The sequence below is a fragment of the Lytechinus variegatus genome, chromosome 3, assembly GCF_018143015.1.
Source record: "Lytechinus variegatus isolate NC3 chromosome 3, Lvar_3.0, whole genome shotgun sequence".
Lineage (NCBI taxonomy): Eukaryota > Metazoa > Echinodermata > Echinoidea > Temnopleuroida > Toxopneustidae > Lytechinus > Lytechinus variegatus.
The window spans coordinates 65,757,737-65,782,318 of NC_054742.1; the positions used below are offsets into that span (position 1 = coordinate 65,757,737).

General features: G+C 35.1%; 1 protein-coding gene across 1 annotated transcript in view; it reads right to left on the minus strand.

The window, feature by feature from the left end:
- The window catches only part of LOC121411700 (titin-like), a 47,042-nt gene extending 24,644 nt beyond the window's left edge, over positions 1–22,398 (minus strand). The window contains exons 1-5 of the mRNA XM_041604529.1: positions 21,491–22,398; positions 15,972–16,094; positions 13,618–13,790; positions 13,018–13,158; positions 1,466–1,799 (exon numbers count right to left, since the gene is read on the minus strand). Coding sequence (XP_041460463.1) covers positions 1,466–1,799; positions 13,018–13,158; positions 13,618–13,790; positions 15,972–16,094; positions 21,491–21,797 — 1,078 coding nt within the window. The 5' untranslated portion in view covers positions 21,798–22,398. The remainder of the gene's footprint in view (positions 1–1,465; positions 1,800–13,017; positions 13,159–13,617; positions 13,791–15,971; positions 16,095–21,490) is intronic.
- Positions 22,399–24,582: the final 2,184 nt, after the last annotated feature.

Genomic DNA, 24,582 nt, shown 5'->3' on the forward strand with positions numbered 1-24,582 from the left:
CATCTAGTATTATGAATTCCGACCCTCATTGTTGATTATGACTGGCGATCCTTATGATCAATTACCCTTATGGTCCATTATGAATAGCAACCCTTATCTTGCATTATGAAAATCGGACCTTATGACCCATGGTCCTTATGACCTTATGACTAGCGACCCCTTTTGCCTATTATGACTAGCGAGCTTTTGGGTATAGGATTTTACACGTTATGACTAGCGGTCCTTATGACCAGTTAGTATTATGACTTATGGTCCTTATGACTGACGGGCTTATCCCGATTATTTATGTCTTGACTGGAAACAGTTTTAGATTTGAACATTTGTTTGATTAAATGGGCTTATGGCTTGTTATTGCACATTTTGGTATGTTGCACAGTTTGGTGCCGTAACGAGGTTTGGACTATGTGCTCATTATTTTTGGTAACATATTTTAACGCTAACTTCGACAGTTATAATGGAGTAAAGGTGGTATGGTATTTGGTTACATACGAACTAGAAGAGTATTTCGATTGTGTCGATTACTGTGTTGTTATGGTAACGACGTATAACAATAAATTAGAGAAATGTAAATATAATTTTATGTATATTTCAAAGACAGACCAAATACTCTGTAGATGAAAAAAAACGTAAAGTAGACGGAGCGGCAATGAGTATCACTTGATGCATTGTAATTATACCAATTGGGTATCAGACCGTGTATATAGAGCCCAGCCTGACTTGTGATTAGACAATATGATCCAAGAAGTTACAAAATATGGCGTTAAGGTCCTACAGATGTTGGTAAATGAATTTACCAAAATATGCCGTTACCAACTGTATCATAAACATAGTTTAACATTTTGGCAACTGCACATAGGCATATCGGTAATTTACCAAATTATGCAGTTACAAAAATGTGTCGTAACAGGGGGTCGCGTTACGGTATAGATGTATTTTCTTGCATTCTTTTTGTTGCTTTTCATTATTGTTTAGCTCAGTTATTTCTAATGTATAATGTTCTATTTTATGTCATGTACAGTAACTGTTGTTATGCCATTTTATGTACAGTAACTGTTGTTACATATTCTCTGGACCCCAGAACAGTTTTGTTTTATTAACAAAGCTGAGTGGGTTTATCCAGCTTTCTCACTATGCTTTTGATTTTTTATGTACATATATTTACCTTGTATTGTCTTTAACATTGTGATATGGAAAATAAATACCAATACCAACGTACAATTGGCAGTGCAGGAACGCTGACTACAGTATCATGAATCCCCATTGCCCTAGTTCGCTTAGTTTCGGTCAAAATAAATCCTTTTAGCTTTGGCTCTAACTGCATAACGGTCCTGTCTCCGGAACCATGTTGAAAAACAGTGTATTATATAATCTGGACATGCCTATCCTGTATAAGGATTTTTAATAAATGAATGAATAAAGTAAATAAATAAAATAATTGCATGATTTAACCTTAAACAAATCCTACCTTCTGGACTTTGTAGCCATTCGTCAAGAACTTCTTTCTTCGGTTGGGAAACTGCCTTCATAGCTTTACGTGGGTAGCGAATCTCAGACAATCCTTTCTTGCACATGGATGTATTGAGAAGGCCGTACAGGGGCGCCATCAGAGAGGGTAAGATACTCCAAGGAGGGGTAATGAGATCCAGTTTAAGGGGTGCGCTGTAGGGGAAGGCAATGACGGTTTCACCCCGTGCTCTGGTCGCTATAACTCGCTCTCTCGGCACGAAGGCTTCCAATCGATATTCCAGCTCTTTTTGACGCCCTCTTGAACTAGTCAACGGGTTTGCTGTTCGGACTCTCTGTTCATGACAAATAAACGGATAAAACAACATCCCACATTTGAGTGTAATCTTTATATCTTCGGTATCTTGGGGTGGAAAATCGCCATTCATTAACACGATATAGTTCAGGTACATCTGCCATCAGAGAATTGCCAGAGAGAAATATAGAATATTCATATATAGGCCGAATCTATTTTTTATGGAAGAGAAAACGTAAAACATTCGGAATAATTATATGCAAGCGAGGAAGCGACAATATTGTCACAAATGGGGAATCCGAACATAGACCCCCGGGTAGATGTCCTAGGTTTTCTTGCCCAAGGGGGTGGATGTCCGGGGATGGATCACGTCCGGGGGGTAGATGTCCGAAAGTCATATTTTCATATGGGCATTTAACATGGATTTACGCAGCGGATGACATGGAAGGGGGCGTTACCCTGTTACACCCACAAATGTAATAATCGCCCACAAATGTAATAACGCCCACAAATGTAATAACACTTTACCCACAAATGTAATAACGCCCACAAATGTAATAACACTTTACCCACAAATGTAATAATTTCACCCACAAATGTAATAATCCACTTTACCCACAAATGTAATAATTTTTGATCGCCCACAAATGTAATAATGACTTTACCCACAAATGTAATAAATTTGAAGGGATTTTTGGCAAATCCGTTCTAAGCTAAAATCGTATAGTAATGCGTTTATTTAGCACGAAAGTGCAAAGTCTCATTTTCTGACCGGTTAATTAACAAATTATGATATAAGTCCAAAGTCTTTATTCAAGACCCGGTTGTTTTGAAAATAATAATATGAGCCCAAAGTCTTTATTCCAGACCCGGTTGTTTAAAAAATAATATGAGCCCATAGTCTTTATTCCAGACCCGGTTGTTTAAAAAATTATGTTATAAATCAAAAGTCCTTATTCCAGACCCGGTTGTTTAGAAAATAATAATATAAGTCCAAAGTCTTTTCTCTAGACCCGGTTGATTCAAAAATTATAATATAAATCAAAAGTCTTTATTCCAGACCCGGTTGTTTAAAAAATAATCATATGATCCAAAAGTCTTTATTCCAGACCCGATTGTTTCAAAAATTATAATATAAGTCCAAAGTCTTTTCTCCAGACCCGGTTGTTTCAAAAATTATAATATAAATCCAAAGTCTTTATTCCAGACCCGGTTGTTTAAAATATAATAATATAAGTCCAAAGTCTTTATTCCAGACCCGGTTGTTTAAAAAATAATCATATGAGCCAAAAGTCTTTATTCCAGACCCGATTGTTTAAAAAATGATAATATAAGTCCAAAGTCTTTATTCCAGACCCGGTTGTTTAAAAAATAATAATATAAATCCAAAGTCTTTATTCCAGACCCGGTTGTTTCGAAAATAATAACATGAGCCCAAAGTCTTTATTCCAGACCCGGTTGTTAAAAATATAATAATATAAGTCCAAAGTCTTTATTCCAGTCCCGGTTGTTTAAAAACTAATCATATGAGCCAAAAGTCTTTATTCCAGACCCGATTGTTTCAAAAATGATAATATAAGTCCAAAGTCTTTATTCCAGACCCGGTTGTTTCAAAAATAATCATATGATCCAAAAGTCTTTATTCTAGACCCGATTGTTTAAAAAATGATAATATAAGTCCAAAGTCTTTTCTCCAGACCCGTTTGTTTCAAAAATTATAATATAAATCCAAAGTCTTTTTCCAGACCCTGTTGTTTCAAAAATTATAATATAAATCAAAAGTCTTTATTCCAGACCCGGTTGTTTAAAAAATAATAATATAAGTCCAAAGTCTTTATTCCAGACCCGGTTGTTTAAAAAATAATCATATGAGCCAAAAGTCTTTATTCCAGACCCGATTGTTTCAAAAATGATAATATAAGTCCAAAGTCTTTATTCCAGACCCGGTTGTTTAAAAAATAATATTGCAAGTCCAAAGTCTTTTTCCAGACCCTGTTGTTTAAAAAATCATGATATGAATCCAAAATCATTTTTAGTCCCAAATGAGATACATTAATGATATTCCAGTGGAATAAAAATGAGAATCGAGCTTAGTCTTTTCTCCAGACGCTAATGGTAAATTGAAAATCAAGCATAGTCTTTGCTCCAGACCCGGTAACTAAAAGCTGAAACTTTATAGTAATGTGTTTATATAGCACAAAAATGCGAAATCTTTATTCCAGACCCATTTATTTCAAAAATTATAATAATTATAAAAAACGAAGACCCACGATCCTATTTATGTTGAATAACATGGAAATGTAGCGTAGTCTTTCTGTCAGACCCAGTTATAAAAGTCATTAAAACACAACAACAACAACAAAACAAAGACCCTGCAACCATTAAAGGTCAAGTCCTCTTCAGAAAAATGTTGATTTGAATCAATAGAGAAAAATCAGATAAGCACAATGCTGAAAATTTCATCAAAATCGGATGTAAAATAAGAAAGTTATGACATTTCAAAGTTTTGCTTATTTTTAACAAAATAGTTATATGAACGAGCCAGCTACATCCAAATGAGAGAGTCGATGATGTCACTCACTATTTCTTTTGGTTTTCATTGTTTGAATTATACATTATTTCAATTTTTACGAATTTGACGATTAGGACCTCCTTGCCTAAAGCACAAAATGTTAAAATAATAAATTTCCACGTGTTGCAGGGAGGAATGAAACTTCATTTCACATGACAATGACGAGAAAATAAAAATGTTTCATATTTCATTTAAGAAAATACAAAAGAAATAGTGAGTGAGTGATGTCATCAGTTCCTCATTTGCATACCGACCGAGATGTGCATATAACTGTTTTGTGAAATGAAGCGAAACATTAAATTGCCATAACTTTCTTATTTTACATCCGATTTTGATGAAATTTTCAGTGTTATGCTTGTTGAATTTTTCTCTTTTTATTCAAATCAAGTTTTTGTTGGGGTGGACTTGTCCTTTAAAAAAAAATAATTTCTTGTATATTCCTTCCTTTTTTCTATGAAAAAACCTAAATAACAAAACATTAAAATACATATGAAAAAAAAGAGAAATAAGATATCAGTAAACAATAGGGGGATTACTTCACGAAAACGATAAAGTTGTTGATTGACGATCTATGATATATTATATAAAAGAAAAGCATTCTAACATGAGGGGATAACTATGGAAGCTTAAAAGTGCCACCGAGATGTTGAGATAATTATCTCGGGAAGTCGACATCTTGATAGCAAAAGATAAGATGACGAGATCCTGGATCTCATCATGTCGACATCTTTTAGAAGAGATGATGAGATGACAAGATCCTGGATCTCATCATGTCAACATCTTTTAGAAGAGATGATGAGATGACAAGATCCCGGATCTCATCATGTCAACATCTTTTAGAAGAGATGTTGAGATGACAAGATCCCGGATCTCATCATGTTGACATCTTTTAGAAGAGATGATGAGATGACAAGATCCTGGATCTCATCATGTTGACATCTTTTAGAAGAGATGATGAGATGACAAGATCCCGGATCTCATCATGTTGACATCTTGTAGAAGAGATGATGAGATGACAAGATCCTGGATCTCATCATGTCAACATCTTTAGAAGAGATGTTGAGATGACAAGATCATCTCATCATCTCATCATCTCTTCTACAAGATGTCAACATGATGAGATCCAGGATCTTGTCATCTCATCATCTCTTCTACAAGATGTCAACATGATGAGATCCGGGATCTTGTCATCTCATCATCTCTTCCAAAAGATGTCAACATGATGAGATCCAGGATCTTGTCATCTCATCATCTCTTCTAAAAGATGTCAACATGATAAGATCCGGGATCTTGTCATCTCAACATCTCTTCTAAAAGATGTTGACATGATGAGATCCGGGATCTTGTCATCTCATCATCTCTTCTAAAAGATGTTGACATGATGAGATCCAGGATCTTGTCATCTCATCATCTCTTCTAAAAGATGTCGACATGATGAGATCCAGGATCTCGTCATCTTATCTTTTGCTATCAAGATGTCGACTTCCCGAGATAATTATCTCAACATCTCGGTGACACTTTTAAGCTTCCATAGATAACCATTCCATTCCATGTTTTTATTTGGCAATAAGTCATGATTGACTATTTTTGCCACCCACTGTATGAGAAGTAGGGTAGCAATTTTATTTAGTATTATTTTTATTACTTCTTTTTGTCTCACCTGCATAGCAGAGTGAGACTATAGGCGCCGCTTTTCCGACGGCGACGGCGGCGGCGTCAACATCAAATCTTAACCTAAGGTTAAGTTTTTGAAATTACATCATAACTTAGAAAGTATATGGACCTAGTTTATGAAACTTGGCCATAAGGTTAATCAAGTATTACTTAACATCCTTTTAGAGTTTCATGTCACATGACCAAGGTCAAAGGTCATTTAGGGTCAATGAACTTAGATCATGTTGGGGGAATCAACATCCAAATCTTAACCGGACGTTAAGATTTTGAAATATCATCATAACTTAGAAAATATATAGACCTGGTTCATTAAACTTGGACATAAGATTAATCAAGTATCACCAAACATCCTGCATGAGTTTTACGTCACATGACCAAGGTCAAAGGTCATTTAGGGTCAATGAACTTTGGCCGATTTGGGGGTATCTGATGAATTACAATCAAAACTTAAAAAGGTTTTGGATCTGATTCATGAAACTTGGACATAATAGTAATCAAGTATCACTGAACATCCTGGGCAAGTTTCAGGTCACATGGTCAAGGTCAAAGGTCATTTAGGGTCAATGAACTTTGGCTGAATTGTTTTTTTTTTTTGTTGAATTACCATCATAACTTTGAAAGTATGTTGGTCTAGTTCATAAAACTTGGACATAAGAGTAATCAAGTATCACTGAACATCCTGTGTGCATTTTAGGTCACATGACCAAGGTCAAAGGTCAATGAACTTTGGCCATAATGGGGGTATCTGTTGAATTACCATCATAACTTTGCAAGTTTATTGATCTGACTTTTCAAACGTGGACATAAGAATAATAAAGTATCACTGAATATCCTGTGCAAGTTTCAGGTCACATGATCAAGGTCAAAGGTCATGTGAGGTCAATGAATTTTGGCCACATTGGGGTATTTGTTGAATTACCATCCTATCTATGTAAGTGTATTGGTCTAGTTCATAAAACGTGGAAATAAGAGTAACCAAGTATCACTTAACATCTTGTGCGAGTTATAGTAGTTTTCAAAGTCAGCACTGCTGCTATGTTGAATTGCGTGATGCAGGTGAGACGGTCAGAGGCATTCCACTTGTTTATTATTATTATTTCTTGTATATTCATTCCTTTTTTTATGAAAAAAAACACAAAACCCTTAAATACATATAAAACAAAAAACTGAGGAATAAGATATCAGCACACAATATGGGGATTACTTCCCGTAAACGATAAGGTTGTTGATCGACGATCTATAAGATATTATATAAAAGAAAATCATTCTAACAAGAGGGATAACGTTTTAACAAGTTCTTCGGTACTTTAAATTTTCAGTGTACCAAGCACCATTTGTAATATATTCAGCATTTTTTTTTATTAGTTACAATTCCAATAATCTCAGTGGCCTAAGATATATTTTCTGGGGTTATATTGACCCGTTAAGTAAAGAGAGAGAGAGAGAGAGAGGATTTATGTGATCAAGAAGTGATAAGATAGGAAAAAAAACTGATTTGAAATGACTGAAAGAGAGACAGGCAAAGAAAGAAGAGCCTCCTCCCACACCCGTACCAGAGTTACGGAGTTAGGCTGTCCCGTCGGTGGATTCAGGTCCATCAACATCTTGAGGTTTGATCTTTCCAGGGGGCAAACGTGTGTGTGTGTGTTTGAGTTTTGTCAGACGTGTCTCAATCAGATATGATTATTTACGTCTGGGACCGACCTTTAACGTCACCATCCGAAAGACGTGACCAGGGCTCGAACCTCGAACCTCTGCATCAATTTGTAACTTCCCCCACATAGCTTGGATTACAGGCGCACGCCACAACGCCCAGTCTTTAAATATGGTGTAGTCTTTGCTCTAGACCCATGCAGTTATTTCAAAATAGGAAATTATTAGAAACGATAAAAACAGACAAACAATATTAACAAAGACGCCACAATATCATTGATGTAGAATAACGTTGTTGTTGTTGTTGTTGTTATTTTGGGTTTTTAAGGCTCGTACCATTCAGATCTGAATATTTACGCCTTTTATTAATTTGACGTTTTTGTGGTATGCCTTATCACAGGGTTTTATATTTTGGGAGATGCTGGTGTCTAAGTTTTTAGATTAATCTTTTGCTTAATTTGTATTTTAAGAGAACTGGATGTGGGGTAAAGACAACTCTCTAAACCCAAGCATTTTAACTGGGTTTAATTTTAAAGATTGGTCTTAGCTTTGATTTTTTTCAATATTTGTTTATCTTATAAATAGCTGGGTCTAGATGAAGGTCGAAGCATAATAATAATGTTATTCAACAGGAATAAGAATATGACAAAGTATTATGTTTTTAAGATTGTTTGAATAAATTTCTAGATGACTGGGTCTAGAATAGAGACAACGCTCTAAACATGTGCTTTTGTACTTGGTCTTAATTTGGAGGATTGTTGGTTCTTAGATTCGTTGTTGGGGGTTGGGTTTTATTGTTTTTTTATTCTTGAAATAATTGTGTCTGGAGGAAAGTCTACAATCGATCTCCATGTTATTCCACAGTTGTTAGATTATTGGGTATTTGTTTTAGACAATTTTATTTTTAAATAATAACCAAGTCTGGAAAATGGACGTTTTCTTTGCAAATGCATAATTACAATGTTTTGTAGGGGTTTTAGTATTATACAAAAGAATCTGGGTGTGGGGTACAGACATATTTTTTACTGGGTGTAACTTTTGAAAACTGGTTTTAGATTTGATTTTCTTTTTTAATTCATTTCTTAGATAACCTGGTCTGGAGGAAAGAGTACGTTTTACAACTCATGTTATTCCAAGAGAATATGATAGGGTCTTATGTTAGAAGTTTTTTTTTCGTAATTTTTGTAATGATTAGGTCTGGAATAAAGACAACATTCTAAACCTCTTTTTAAAAACATGTTCTTAGGTTCAAGGATTGCTTGGTATTAGATTTGGAGTTATTTATATTTTTACTCTTAGCCTTATTTTGAAAAACAAATGACTGGGTCTGGCTGAAAGACTACGCTATATGTCCATGTTATCCAGCATTAATAAGATTATGGGGTCTTTATACGGTTTTTTGTTGTTGTATTGTTATTTACAATTTTTGAATAACAGGGTTTGGAGAAAAGGCTAAGCTCGATTTTCTTTTTTTTTTCAACTCAGGAATATCATTATGGTATCTTAGTTTGGACTTATATTATAACTTTTGAAATAACTGGGTCTGGAAAAACGCTTTGGACTTTTGTGCTATATGAAGGCATTACTATAGGGTTTTAGTTTTTAGTTTTAAATAACCGGATCTGGAGAAAAGACTATGCTTGATTCTCAATTTACTCATAGCGCGTATATTCACAATACGTTCAGTATAATTTAAAACAACAAAGACTTTGATTCCACCAGTTTTAATTAACTGGGTCTGGAGAGAAGACTCGATTCTCATTTTTATTCAATAAAGGATTTGTGATGAGCCGCCTTTCACGATCTCATTCAAATTTACTGAAAGCAGCGCTAATCCATTATGCGTCAAAATTTTATAACCACAAAAACGACAAATTGATATAGGCGTAAATATTCATATCTGAATGACACGCGCCTCAAAACCCAAGCGAACAACAACAACAACATTCAACCGGAACATCATTATCATATCTTAGTTTGGACTTATATCATAATATTTGAAACAATCGGGTCTGGAATAAAGACTTTGGACTTATATTATTATTTTTTAAACAACCGGGTCTGGAATAAAGTCTTTGGATTTATATTATAATTTTTTAAACAACAGGGTCTGGGAAAAGACTTTGGATTTATATTATAATTTTTCAAACAACCGGGTCTGGTGAAAAGACTTTGGACTTATATTATCATTTTTGAAACAATCGGGTCTGGAATAAAGACTTTAGGCTCATATGATTATTTTTTAAACAACCGGGTCTGGAATAAAGACTTTGTACTTATATTATAATTTTTGAAACAACCGGGTCTGGAATAAAGACTTTGGGCTTATATTATTATTTTTTAAACAACCGGGTCTGGAATAAAGACTTTGGATTTATATTATAATTTTTGAAACAACAGGGTCTGGAAAAAGACTTTGGATTTATATTATAATTTTTCAAACAACCGGGTCTGGAGAAAAGACTTTGGACTTATATTATCATTTTGAAACAATCGGGTCTGGAATAAAGACTTTAGGCTCATATGATTATTTTTTAAACAACCGGGTCTGGAATAAAGACTTTGGATTTATATTATAATTTTTTAAACAACCGGGTCTGGAATAAAGACTTTGGGCTCATATTATTTTTTAAACAACCGGGTCTGGAATGAAGACTTTGGATTTATATTATAATTTTTGAAACAACCGGGTCTGGAATAAAGACTTTGGATTTATATTATAATTTGTTAATTAACCGGGTCAGGAAAAGAGACTTTGCACTTTTGTGCTATATGAACGCATTACTACACGATTTTAGTTCAGAACGGATTTGCCAAAAATCCCTTCAAATTTATTACATTTGTGGGTAAAGTCATTATTACATTTGTGGGCGATCAAAAATTATTACATTTGTGGGTAAAGTGCATTATTACATTTGTGGGTGAAATTATTACATTTGTGGGTAAAGTGTTATTACATTTGTGGGCGTTATTACATTTGTGGGTAAAGTGTTATTACATTTGTGGGCGTTATTACATTTGTGGGCGTTATTACATTTGTGGGTGCAACAACCCCCCCCCCCCAAAAAAAAAAAGTGCAGAAATGGAAACCATTTCTGGATTCTAGGACATCGACCCCGTCTTAAATGCCTATATGAAAATATGCCTAACTTACGCTTTAACGTTTGGCTCAGAATAGTTTAGATGAGGGTTTGCATTGCTAAGATTCTTGCTACAGTGATTGCAAATATAGAATCAATAAAGGTTTTCTGATCAGGATTTTCATTCGTCAGTCTTCTACAAGAATAATGTATGAGTATAATGTGGTCAGTGGCATGATAAACTCTATAGGCCTATTAATAGAGCAATTCAAAATTCTGATCAGATATGTCCCTTCGCATACCTACTTTTTGTTCGGTTGGGACAGTACAACAACGCGCATTTCCACCATTCCAGAGCATTTCAGTTGTTAAATCAAGATATGTCATACAATGGGTCAATTTACAAAAACACGGTAGACATGTTAGATTGTGACATTAGGACTTATTCAGGCTGTATAAATTAAGACTAGCTGCATGTGCTCTTGAAGACATATCTAGGGTAGCACAATAACATAGAGTAGTATCGAAAACTCTTTCAGCATTGTTAATGTACTTGGTACAACCATTAAACCTTTCATCTGTATAGGAAAGTGAAGATAATGATGAATGCTTTCCCAGCCAATTTGAATGCTTCGTGTAGTTGTATTTACGAATTTAGGAGTAGTAGTAGTTTTAGAAGAAAGTAGTAGTAGTAGAAGGAGGGGGAGGAAGAGGAGGAGGAGGAGAAGAAGAAGAAGAAGAATAAAAGAAGAAGAAAAAGAAGAAGAAAAAGAAGAAGAAGTAGTAGCTAGTAGTAGTAGTGGCACTAGTAGTAGTAGTAGTAGTAGTAGTAGTAGTAGTAGTAGTAGTAGTAGTAGTAGTAGTAGTAGTAGTAGTGGTGGTGGTGGTGGTGGTGGTGGTGGTGGTGGTGGTGGTAGTAGTAGTGGTGGTGGTGGTGGTGGCAGTAGTAGTAATAGTATAGTAGCAGAAGTAGTGGTGGTGATTGTGGTAGTAGTAGTAGTAGTAGTAGTAGTAGTAGTAGTAGTAGTAGTAGTAGTAGTAGTAGTAGTAGTAGTAGTAGTAGTATTAATAGTAGTAATAGTAGTAGTAGTAGTAGTAGTAGTAGTAGAAGTAGTAGTAGTAGTAGTTGTTGTTGTTGTTGTTGTTTTTGTTGTTGTTGTTGTTGTAGGATTAGCAGCAGCAGTTATAGTTTTAGAAGAAAATAATTCACTAAGCAATACAAACGTATAGGGGTATGAACCGCCCTTTTTCTAAAGAGTTTCAAAGCTTTTACAGACTTGTTGATGTCTCACCTACGCAGATATTCATTGTTTCGGCGAGTCATTTTTTCATAAACCATGGTTGACTGGTTAGCATGAATATAACAGAAAAAAAATCTTCTCATGAATCTATTCTCCATGTGGATCGGTTCGCCTTGAAAACACAGCATGTTCTATGATTGTGTCGAGCCAGATCCGTTTTTGACAGCATGCATGGGAAATATGGATAAAGGGAAAATCTCATTTCAGGTGTGACTAGCATGTGCTCATGATGGGTTACACTACTACATACGGTCTCATTTTTCTACTGACTTCGAATGTATTGAAGTATCACTCAGTTGAATGACAGAAACGCAACAGATAATAATGATAATAATTGGCATTTATATAGTATCAATCTACGACTGTTCAAAGCGCTTCACAATTATCATTACCCGGTCACTGGATTCATAGCATTCCACGCAGCCTGTTAGGCGCAAACTTGCTAAACCAACCACAATGACGGTTGTTTCCTACCGGTACCCAATTAGCACTTGGGTGAGAGTGGAAAAGGGTGGATTGACGCCTCGCCAAAGGGCGCTAGGCCATGGTCGGATTCGAACACACGACCCTCGGATTACAAGGCGAGAGTCAGAACCGCTACACCACGGCGCTTCATGTTTGCTATACATCAAATGAATCTTTATTCCATTATGTGATACGTATGTCCTAATGTCATGCAAGTTGCAGTGGCGTAATGAGCAAAAGATTTTGAGGAGTAAAATTTACTTTGAAAAATATTGCGGGCGAGCGAACTGTTCGAGCAAAAATGTCTACATATTTATTATTAAAAATGTCCTTTTGTGATAGATTTCGACATACGATGATATTTAGAAAATAACACATTTCATTCTTCTCTCTTTCCTGTTCTTTCCTTTTTAGCTCTGTCGTGCAAACATATTCGGCGGGAGGCAAGTGCCCTCCAAGACCTCCATTTGTAAGTCATACGTGTCATTCAAAAGATAACTACAAAAAGCCTACCACTGGGAGTTTATCTTTGAATCTGAGGACGATATCATGCATGGCTAGTTGTTCTGGATAGATCTGAGTTGTGTATACTGCTTCATCTTTCATTGCTCGAAAACGCTGTGGCTCTCCCATGATCTCACCTATCAGATACGTCTGTAACAAACAAAAAATCGAATTTTTATGTAATTTTATTTCATTTCATGCAGTTGCACTCATGACAAAAAAAAATCACGGGAGCGTGATAATATGCGGAAAAATTCCACATGAAGTCACAGAGAGCTGCACGCAAATATCCTGCTCACGTTACTTTCCCTCCACACCTCTCCACACCCGATCCTCTCAACACGCCCACATGAAATACCTCTAGTATACACTTTTCTTCAACATGTTTTTAATAAGGATTTCATTCAAATAAACTCAAGATAAATACAAACAAAATTAACAAATTAATATTTATATCCATATATCAATGTATGTATTTCTGACAAGATCTGACACGATAATTCCGATTACCCGACGAATTGGACCTCAGTTTCAATGATAACGCAAATCGTTACTTGTAATGGGAACTGGGTAGTAACGAGAGTTAAAAAAAAACATGGGGAAAATTACCTCATCAGCTTCTTTGCTGACTCCTTCGATCGTGATGATGTCATTTTGTTCCTTGGTGTCGTCTTCCTCCGCCTCGTCAAAGTATCCGATTAAAACACGGACTACCTGAGGGAGAGGGTCAGCTTTCACTAGTTCCATCGTTCCTCTATAAATTTTACCATCTAATTTAGGATCTGAGAAAAAAATATAAACACAATATTAGTCTGTTTTGTAATATATGTTTTATATATCATTCGTTATTTCTTCCGTTCTTTCCTGCTTTTTTGTTTCATTATTTCTTTCGTTCTTTATTTCTCTCTTTGTTTCTATCGCTTATTTTCTTCCTTTCTATTTCTTGTTTCTAAACTATCTTTAAAAGTGTCTTATTTTTTTATTTAAAAAGCTGTACATAACGTTAATATGTAGTGAAAATCAGCACATTTTGGAAGTCGTTTCATCATCTGTACTGTTACTAGGAAGGCAAGAGTGGTGATGTTTTCGATTCGTTATCAGGGATTATTTTTTAGTTTTTTTTTCGACAGTTGAGTTGAGTTTATTCTATACTTTATACAAAGTCAACTTCATCAAAATTTTACGCCCCACTTCAACCCTCCCCTACATCAAGGTCAATGAAATTATGGCCTGTCACTGATCTGCGTGTTAGTATAGATACACAATAAACAGATGTGACTTGCCTATAAAATGACATGAATGTCAAGGAACATGCTTGCTTGTTGGGCAAAGTGAAACCAATTGTGTAAAATTTATCTAATGTTTCGTTGAAATTTACCCATAAAACGAGCATTTTGCATATCCTTGGACAAAACCTTATCCAAAACATGCATGTTCCCTTTTTACACAATATTTGGTAAATTTTTGTTCAAATTTTTGTTCAGTGTCTTTTAAAGTGTTTAGTCCTTTATTCACCTCTATATAGTTATGATTTTTTTTTTTCTTTCTTGTTCTTTCTATACTAGTTTGTTTCTCCGTTTATCATTGTACAAAAGATTATTTTCCATGCGTATAATTTGAAACTTAGTCACGGAGCCAGCCTCTTTTAATAGCAATGCCTTGTTATTTTTTTCTTAGCTTATAAGTCAGATTGTTTCTACTTAAATTGCTACCTTTAAAATTTGGTCACTGCAATACTGAGTATTATGTTTATTATTATTGAACTTTTATGTATGATGAAAAATTCTGTAAGGTTCGCTTGCATTTTCTGGTTTGCATATAAATCTTAATCTAAACATGATTCTGTCGAAAACGATATACTTCCTCATACGATTACTGAGTAAACGCGGCTGCGGGGAAAGTATATCATATCTTCATCCCCGGAAAAAAGGTGAGAGAAAAAATGTGGGAATTCGTTAGACTTTCGAATTCCTCTAAAGCAAACATAATTGGACATCCGTCAGGTGATTGTAATTGTAAGAGCTTCGAAAATTTAAAAAAATATAGATTCTAAAAAGAGTTCATGACATGTTTGGTTGAGAGCGAACACGGATGGAACGCTGAATTGTGTATAAAAGTTAAATTTAATCCATGAAACATATTTTTATACCTGATATCTAGACACCAAACGTGTTTTTAATATCAATAAGAATTAGATTGGCGTTTACACAAACTTTTCCGAAGCCGGCTGTGCAATGTGTTGAGGAAAAAAAGCAGTTATAGGTTTACTAAAATGGAAATTAAAAGAACAGGACGGAATGATCATTTGAAATCCTTCCCAGGGACGGATCCAGGATTTTCCAAAAAGGGGGGGGGAGCAAATTTTCAGAGGAAAATTCTGACAAGCCCCCCCCCCCCTAAAAAGTTTTCAACCACACAAATTAAGGATATTTCGTTTATTTGTGGTTGAAAAAAATGTCATTTTTACATTACAAATTTTTAATTTTCTTCTCAAATGGGGCACGTGCCTCCCCCCCCCCTGGATCCGCTCCTGATCCTTCCATACGGTGAGTGAATTGACCTGGGGCCTGGAGACCCATCGATGTATAAGGGATTTGAAGTCATTTTTTATTAATATATTAAAAAGATTAATAATAATATAACTTTCATCAAATAGAGTGTACATTGCGATGATTGGTGAGACAAGAAGTAATGATCAGAAAATTCATTTATATCCATTTATCCTTCATTCTCTCTCCTCACACTATACTGCCTCTACAAGTACCAACATTCTACTATTACTACTGCTACTATACTACTACTACTTCTACTATTACTTCTACTACTTTTACTATACTACTACTACTACTACAACTACTACTACTATACTTCTACTACTACTGCTACTACTAGTACTACTGACACATTCACATTTGTTGCTTCTCCTGTACTTCTCCTCCCACTATTATTCACTAAATACTTACCTAATGGCAGAATTTCATATAGCTGATTTGAATGAACTGGTAAGTAAAGTGTATTTCCATTTGGTTCAACGGCCTTCACTAAATGTTCCTTATCGGTGCAGTGCAGCATCAAAATATCACCCCCTGTAAATCGGTTAAAAGAACTACGTTAGAAGCTGATTGACTGTTTAAAAAAAAGTTACAGAAACATTCATTATACCCCCCAATGCATTAAAGGGGGAAGCAGTGGCGTACCTAGGATTTTCCACAGGTGGGGGGGCAAATCCGTCCGCCAAAAAATGTGACAAGAAAAAAAAGGAAGGTCTTGAATCACAAATAAAGGATCTCGTACCAGAAAAAAAATTGACAAGCAAAAATAAGGTCTTCAAGTTCCTCGTCAAGGGGGGGGGACAGGGATACGTCCCTTGCATCAGCTCGTCAGGGGGGGGGCAGTCTGCCCTCCCCGTAGGTACGCTATTGGGGAGGGTCCATCCTTGTATTTGAATAAAACTATGAATAAAAAAAATCCAATAAGCACAAAGCGTACTATTACATTTCGAATATTTTTCACGAAATACATCTGATATAGATAACACAGTGATATTCAAATGAGGGAGTCAATGATATCCATCAGATTAGACGATAAGTGGCCTCCTCATGAAATCACAAAAAGCTCGTACATCAGTAATGGCAATTCCAAATATTCAGAAAGAAATCAAACTATTCTTCTTATTATAATGAGGAGAAAACAAGTGATGCAACGAGGGAGGCCGAACAAAATTAGAATTAATAGTAGAATTAATAAGACGTTGCCAGCGAGGAAAAAAAATCGTATTTTTATTACTTTAAAACATATCCAAATATGTGATAGATTTTGACGTATAATATTCGGAAAATAATATCATATTTCACTTTATCCCTTTCCTTTCTTTTTTTTTCTTGGTCGTGAAATATTTGGGGGGCAAGAGCCCCCCCCCCCCAGCCCCCCACCTGTACACCATTGGTGTAGTGGTTCTGACTCTGGCCTTGTAAACAGAGGGTCGTGAATCCCACCGCGGTCAAGCGTCCTTTGACCAGGCGTTAATCCACACTTTGCCACTCTCGAACCAGTAGGATGCGAAAGATATTGTATGTTTGAATCTGCCAGCGCCATAAGGAGGCTGCGGAGAATGCAAAGAATGCTCCCCCAGGGAGTGGACATTGTGCCTTTTTGGCCGGGGTAATAACATTATGCTGTAAAGCGCTTTGAGCCGTTTTAGGAAAAGCGCTATGTAAAAATTGGTTATTATTATTATAACGCCCATGGAGACAATAATAGAATTAATAAGGATGTTCATAAAATGTTTTTGTGAAATAAATCCACGCTTCCAAATGTCATAATTTCCATATGTCACATTCGATTGGATAAATACCTCTCTTGTTAGTGCCCCTTTCCTTTCTAAAAAGTGACTTTATTTTACTTCTAAGAGCTGATATCAGGTTAAGAAAGTAACCCTTTTCATATTCTTACGCGTTACTTGTTGTTACATTTGGTAAGTTTGTGACATTTTCTCATGACAGAACAAAATGTAATAAATTGCCAAATCTGACATACATATGAACAACTATCGTCATCAACATAACCCTTTTTTATAAGTCAAGAGTTTGATTGAGAATTCATCTTCTAGGCCTTATTAGGAAACCTTTTTTGTCAAGAAAATTTCAATCAGGTCATTTTGTTTGGATAGAAATTGCAATATTAAGGATTTTCATACACCGAACTTTTATGAGTTACGTCCGTGATACTGAATTCTTTAATTTATATTTGAATAGGGGAAACAAAACAATAAATCTCACTTATTTCTCAGAACAATGGAAAAAAATTACGATAAACCACAAACATGATAAATGATATATGTTGCTCTGCCGCTTTCTAAGGCCTCTAAATTTGATTGAGATTTAAAAAAGAATGCCTGTGCATAAAAAGGTGATATTCCGATCTGAAGAAGGGTCAATTTAAGCAATATTTCAAGTACTGTGTATGTAAATTGTGAAGTGGTTACGGTTAGCAATTAATAAACGGTGCGAGCGCGAAGCGCGAGCTGAATTTTCTTAATTAGTATTTTTTACCTAGGATCCGGACATTTTAAGGACATTTTGTCATAATATAACAAATATTGACTACCTTTCTATTTCTTTTCCTAAATTCGAGATGAACTCGTCGAGATTCCATTCTGAAAATGGACAATGTGATTATTCGGAATTCATGGATATGTTATTATCTTATTTATATATCTAGCCTATGAGCATGATGAGAGCGCGAAAACTGAAAAAATTTAAGCACTTTTTTATCATGAATAGGATGCATGGAAACATATACAATTTGTGATAAAACTGTCATTAAAAGGGGAATTTTAAGTAATTTTTTCAAATCAACTTAGAGGTATATATAACTCACTGGATCCGCCCATGAAAAAAACGTTTGCCGTTTTCTTTTTTATTCACTGGCAAAAAAAGTCTATATATTGAAATTCCTGCGTAAATGTACCTTAACAAAAGTTCCAATGACGGATGAAATCATTTCCCGCGCAGAGCGCAAAGGAAATCATAATTATATTGTACTATAGATGTAAAAACACATTTTATACTGTATTTGGTTAATATGCCAATTTCTGTATAACTTTATAGTTTTATTTTCTTTTTTGTACTTACAGAATTATTGGGGGAAACGCTGTGCTTGCCCCCCCCCCCATATTTTCGTTGGTGGGGCGATCGCCCCCCCAATCGACGCCTCTGCTGTGCATCAAATGGCGCACAAAATGCAAAATATTTTTACATAAATTATGGATGTTGGTTTATTATTGATACATTTGTTTCAACATTTTTTTTCCAGTGTCAAATATAAACATAAAAAAGAGATTTTTCAAATACACAAAAATAAATCATTAATAAAACCTAAACGAATTGAAGCCATCGGCATATTTTTAAACCCGTCGCCTCGGCCTCTTCACACAAATAAATTCAATCTCAACAACAAACTCAGCCCTGGACACTACGCCCCCCCCCCCCCCGACCCTCCCTAAAACACCCCCATCACCTATCCGGTGGAGAACTGGCTCTGGGCTCCAATAGATAATATTTAAGTTTTTCCATTTAGAGAAATGGATTGTAAGAGTCCCCCCCCCCTTTTTTTGTTGCTAGTTTCTTCTCTTCTCTTTGATCCCCCAAATACTATTTTTTATTTCATTCAATGAAGGAGGGGTTTTTCTTCATTATCGGTTTTTGTGAATAAGATATTTAACTAAAATCAAGACATGATATTTACCTTTACTTCTCTCCTGCTTCCCGAAAAGAATATCCTGCCAACTAAATTTATTTATTTCAAAATTTAAACTTCTTGCACACAGATCCCAAAGTGATTTTGAAAATCCACAAGTATAAAATAGATTTTCATACGTTTCTTCTTCCTTTTCACAAAATGAGCATAAATTGGTCGAAACAATAACAAAACGGAAAAGGTTGTGGTTAGTGTATATAATATTATGCAAGAGTTTATACTGAAACTCCATTAATCGACTATTCAGTGTGCAATATCTTAGTCTTAAAAATATACTTTCTATTTCTTATTGGTAAGATCATAATTCGTTCTAATTCTGTCGAAAATATAAGGTTTAATTTCGTTTTTGTCAACAGCTGTTCGTATATTTCTTTTGATTTTAAAACCATCAAATTGTTGTTTTCTTACCCAAATTGAAATCGATTCCAGAATTATGCTTTGCATTAATTTCGATATTGTTCTTCCAACTAACGGGTAAACAGGCGTAAATATCTTTTCAACATCATTTGCATCTAAATTCAAATTAAGAAAATGTCTATCACATTTTAGTTTACCATTAATATCCAAAATATGATGTACGTTATAAACCTCTTTATCGTATAGAATCTTATCAAACATACAACTCCCTTTATATCGAATAAGCTTATTATCAAAAATCACCGCTTTCCCAAACTCTGTACTTCTAATATGACTTATAATAAGTCCATATAAAATTTGGAAGCTGTTACTTTCAATAAACCTGCTCTATATAGTCACATGAAAATATTTTGCTTAAGATTTCTTTGTAATTTAGATCTTCTTTCTTATGTTCAACTAGGGTGAAAATACTCCTAAAACTTTAAAGGTCAAGTCCACCTCAGAAAAAAAATGTTTTGAATCAACAGAGAAAAATCAGACAAGCATAATGCTGAAAGTTTCATCAAAATCGGATGTAAAATAAGAAAGTTATGACATTTTGAAATTTCGCTTATTTTTCACAAAATAGTTATATGCACACTTTACTCACTTGCATATGAGAGAATCGATGAAATGTCCCTCACTCGCTATTTCTTGTTTTTATTGTTTGAATTACACAATATTTCAATTTTTTAAAGATTTGACAATAAGGAACAACTTGACTGAACCATATAATGTTAAGCAATGGTAACTCCGCATGTTCAGTGAGAAATAAAGCTTTGGTTCACAGGACAATGAGGAGAAAAATAGAATATTTCATTTTCCATTGCAAGTAATAAAATACAAAAGAAAAAGTGAGTGAGTGATGTCATCAGTTCCCTCATTTGCATACCGACCAGGATGTGCATATAACTATTATATGAAATTAAGCAAAACTTTAAATTGTCATATCTTATTATTATTTTACATCCGATTTTGATGACATTTTCAGTGTTATGGTCGATAGATTTTCCTCTTTTTATTCAAATCAACTTTTTGTTGGGTAGACTTGTCCCTTAAGAAAATCAACGATCTCGCCGAAGGAGTAGTCATAATCCAAATGCTGACATGAACCTAATTTTAATACTTTAGTTTTGTAATTATTGATTTTTAGTCCAGAATTTTTTTTCAAAATCTGCAAATAAAAGTTTTAATCTATCAACTGATTTTACATTACGAGCAAAAACTGTCATATCATCTGCATAAAGTGTTAATTTAATTACTTTATCTCCAAATTTAATTCCTTCAATCAGATTATCTTTTCGTAATTTATGAGCCATTACTTCAATACACAAAATAAAAAGGTAAAGACTAAGAGGATCCCCTTGCCTCACCCCCTTTTTTAAATCAAAATAACCGGTGGAATTTCCTTCATTTCAAACGCAACTTAGAGGGTCAGTATACAAGACTTTGACCCATCTCTGCAAGGATGTAACCACAACCAAAAGCCGTCAGAGCCTTTTGAATAAAATGATGTGTTAGCTAGTTAACGGCCTTTTCAAAATCTATAGCTAACAAAAATCCAGGTAGATGAAGTCGATTTCGTTCACATGCCCATGATCGAGCCACCGTCCCTCTTCTCTCTCTCGGTTTCTTTTTTTTCTTTCTTATCTTTCTTCTTTTTCTTTTCTCTTTCTTTTTTTTTTTCTTTCTTTTTTTTTTTTCTTTCTTTCTTTTTCTTTCTTTCAATCTTTCTTTCTTTCTCTCTCTCTCTCTCTCTAAAAGAAAATTATAACTAAGTCATAGTTTTATTCAAATAGTAGATGAGTAAAATAATATGCATATTTACCTCTACAATCGCAATCTTTGATCGGCGGGTTGCTCTGAATTTTGACGCAGATCGGGAGGCGGCCTGCTTGACGGATGAGATTAGCTATATCACCAGCTTGGGCTTCGGGTTGAATGTAACCGTACTGGTCCTCGTCGTCGGACTCATCGTCCGAATCGTTTCGACGAGGTTTGCTACAGGGTTTAGGCGGTGGAGCCTGAATGATGTGTTTGGGTGGTTTCTTGTGGAGGGCCGGTTTCTTGGGATCCACCGGGATCCTTCTCTCAGCATGCAACGTAACCATGGTTCCCGACGTGTTTTTCTTCATTGTCTCAAGAATCACCTCCGTATCATAGCAAATAAGGCTCGCAGGAATTCACTCCTTCTCTTTCGCTTGCTTGTTAGAATGCTCCCCAGGAAGTGGAGAATGCACATACACCTTTTGCAGTCTTGACAGCTGGAATCTAATATAACTGAGCTTACAATACTCAGTAAAAATTCTTAGAGACGTCGTTCTGACTATGTACAGTAATACACTGTATAAATGCGATATATTACTGTTATTTAATTCGACAATGAGTGATGAGAGAAAAAACAAAACAAATGGAAGCAGCATTCAAATCACCAACGTTAGTTAAAGAAACTTGAAGCAAAATTCACCGTCCGATCGAGCATTCGCTGATAAACCGTTATCAAGAATGTGACAGTCCGCAGAAGCTTCTTATAAATAATACCATTTTGATCTGTTGATCGAGCGGTAAATTAAGGTAGTTTTATATCTCGCAAGCATATGCTGCGGCAGAATGATAAACGAAGGTCATCCATAAGATGAAAAAAATGTCCCAAAAAAGGTAATATATTCACCACCAAGCAAGTTTCCGGCGTTGAGTAAATGTCCGAGGACGGTGCTTTCCCCCCAAGCTGTACAAAGCTGTACGTGAAGGAAATTCCTACTGCAAGAACAGAACTCGAGATCCCTGAAACGAATCGCATTCAGCTACCCGGAAAAAAGTCTATACCATAGCCATATAAATCATATCAGCATATGCAATGTAGACATGCATGTACAATGTACAGATGTATAGATCGAGTTGCCAAGTTTTTTTTAACATTGTGGGTGTTCATTCAATAATTCATGACAATGCGATCACAAAAGCATAAATGATCAGAATCAGACCGCGTCAAACCTCGAACATGCACCTACTTCGCCCTATCCCATACAGTATCTTTCTTGTATTTAGTAAAAGGACTATATCATTTCTTTTCTTTATTTCTTTTTGTAAAAAAAGTTGCCTATCTATATTAATGCGTGAAGTGTATTTTTCATACTTTGCTATTAATATCTCAATTGTATGCAGGCCCTACAATAATATTGCTCGGCCCTGTAATTTTAACATTAATATTTACCGTTTTCTTAATTTCAGTAGTTATCAGCACGTCAAATTTAATCTTTATGATGTTTTTCATAGTGTTTTTGTACTGAGGGTATTGGTAGTCATGCAGTGGTAGTAATAGAAGAAGTATAGTAGTAGTTGTAGTAGTAGTAGTAGTAGTAGTAGTAGTAGTAGTAGTAGTAGTAGTAGTAGTAGTAGTAGTAGCAGTGAAAGTAGTAGTAGAAGAAGTAGTAGTAGTAGAAGTAGAAGAAGTAGTAGTAGTAGTAGTAGTAGAAGTAGTAGTAGTAGTAGCAGTAGAAGCAGTAGAAGTATAGTAGTAGAAGTAGTAGTAGTAGAAGTAGTAGTAGTAGTAGTAGTAGTAGTAGTAGTAGAAGTAGAAGAAGTAGTAGTAGTAGTAGTAGTAGAAGTAGTAGTAGTAGTAGAAGTAGTAGTAGTAGTAGTAGTAGTAGTAGTAGTAGTAGTAGTAGTAGTAGCAGTAGTATCAGAAGTAGTATAGTAGTAGTAGTAGTAGTAGTAGTAGTAGTAGTAGTAGTAGTAGTAGTAGTAGTAGTAGTAGAAGTAGTAGAAGTATAGTAGAAGGAGTAGTAGTAGAAGTATAGTAGAAGGAGTAGTAGTAAAAGTAGTAGTAGTAGTAGTAGTAGTAGTAGTAGTAGTAGAAGTAGAATAGTAGTAGTAGTAGTAGTAGTAGTAGTAGTAGTAGTAGTAGTAGTAGTAGTAGTAGTAGTAGTAGTAGTAGTAGTATTCAACTTCATGACTTCAAATTTTTACAGTATGAAGAATTGCTCTTTCACATTTTTTAAAATAATTTTTGCTTTTTGGAGACTAAATTACTATTTTGATTATTTACAGAGATCCTTATATGACGAATTATTGGTGGTTTGGGGGTGGTAGGTCACATATAGCTTTCTGTTATCAATTACTACAACTACCACGCAACACACTATCCGAAAGGTTTCTAACGCTTTTTCACCTATAGGGACCAATGTGTGCCAAATTTCGTGGGAATTGGTAAACAAGTGGAGCGCCTCTGGCAGTCCCGCCTGCATTACGCAATCCAATATAGCAGCAGTGCTGACTTTGAAAACTACTATAAGTATTTACACCAAAAAAATTCACATAAAGATGTAATACCAGTTAATTGACCCTAAATGATATTTTACCTTGATCATGTGACCTAAGACCTGTGATACTCGATTACCCCTCTGTCCATATTTCATAAACTATATCCATAAAATTTCAGTTATGGTAATTCTACAAATACCCCCAAAATGGTCAAAGTTCATTGACCCGAAATGACTTTTGGTCATGTGGCCTGAAACTCACACAGGATGTTCAGTGACACTTGATTACTCTTCTGTCCAAGTTTCATGAACTACAGGGTAGATCCATAAACTTTTAAAGTTATGATAGTAATTCAACAAATACCGCCCCCAACTTGGCCTAAGTTTATTGACCCTAAATGACATTTGACCTAAGTCACGCGACCTGAAACTCAGGCAGGATATTCAGTAATACCTCACTGCCCTTATGTAGAAGTTTCATGAACGAGGTTCATATACTTTTTAAGTTATGACATTACAAAAACGCAACCCAAGGTTAAGATTTGATGTTGATTCCCCCCAACATGGTCTAAGTCCATTGACCCTAAATGACCTTTGACCTCGGTCATGTGACCTGAAACTCGGGCAAGATGTTCAGTAATACTTGATTAAGTCCAAG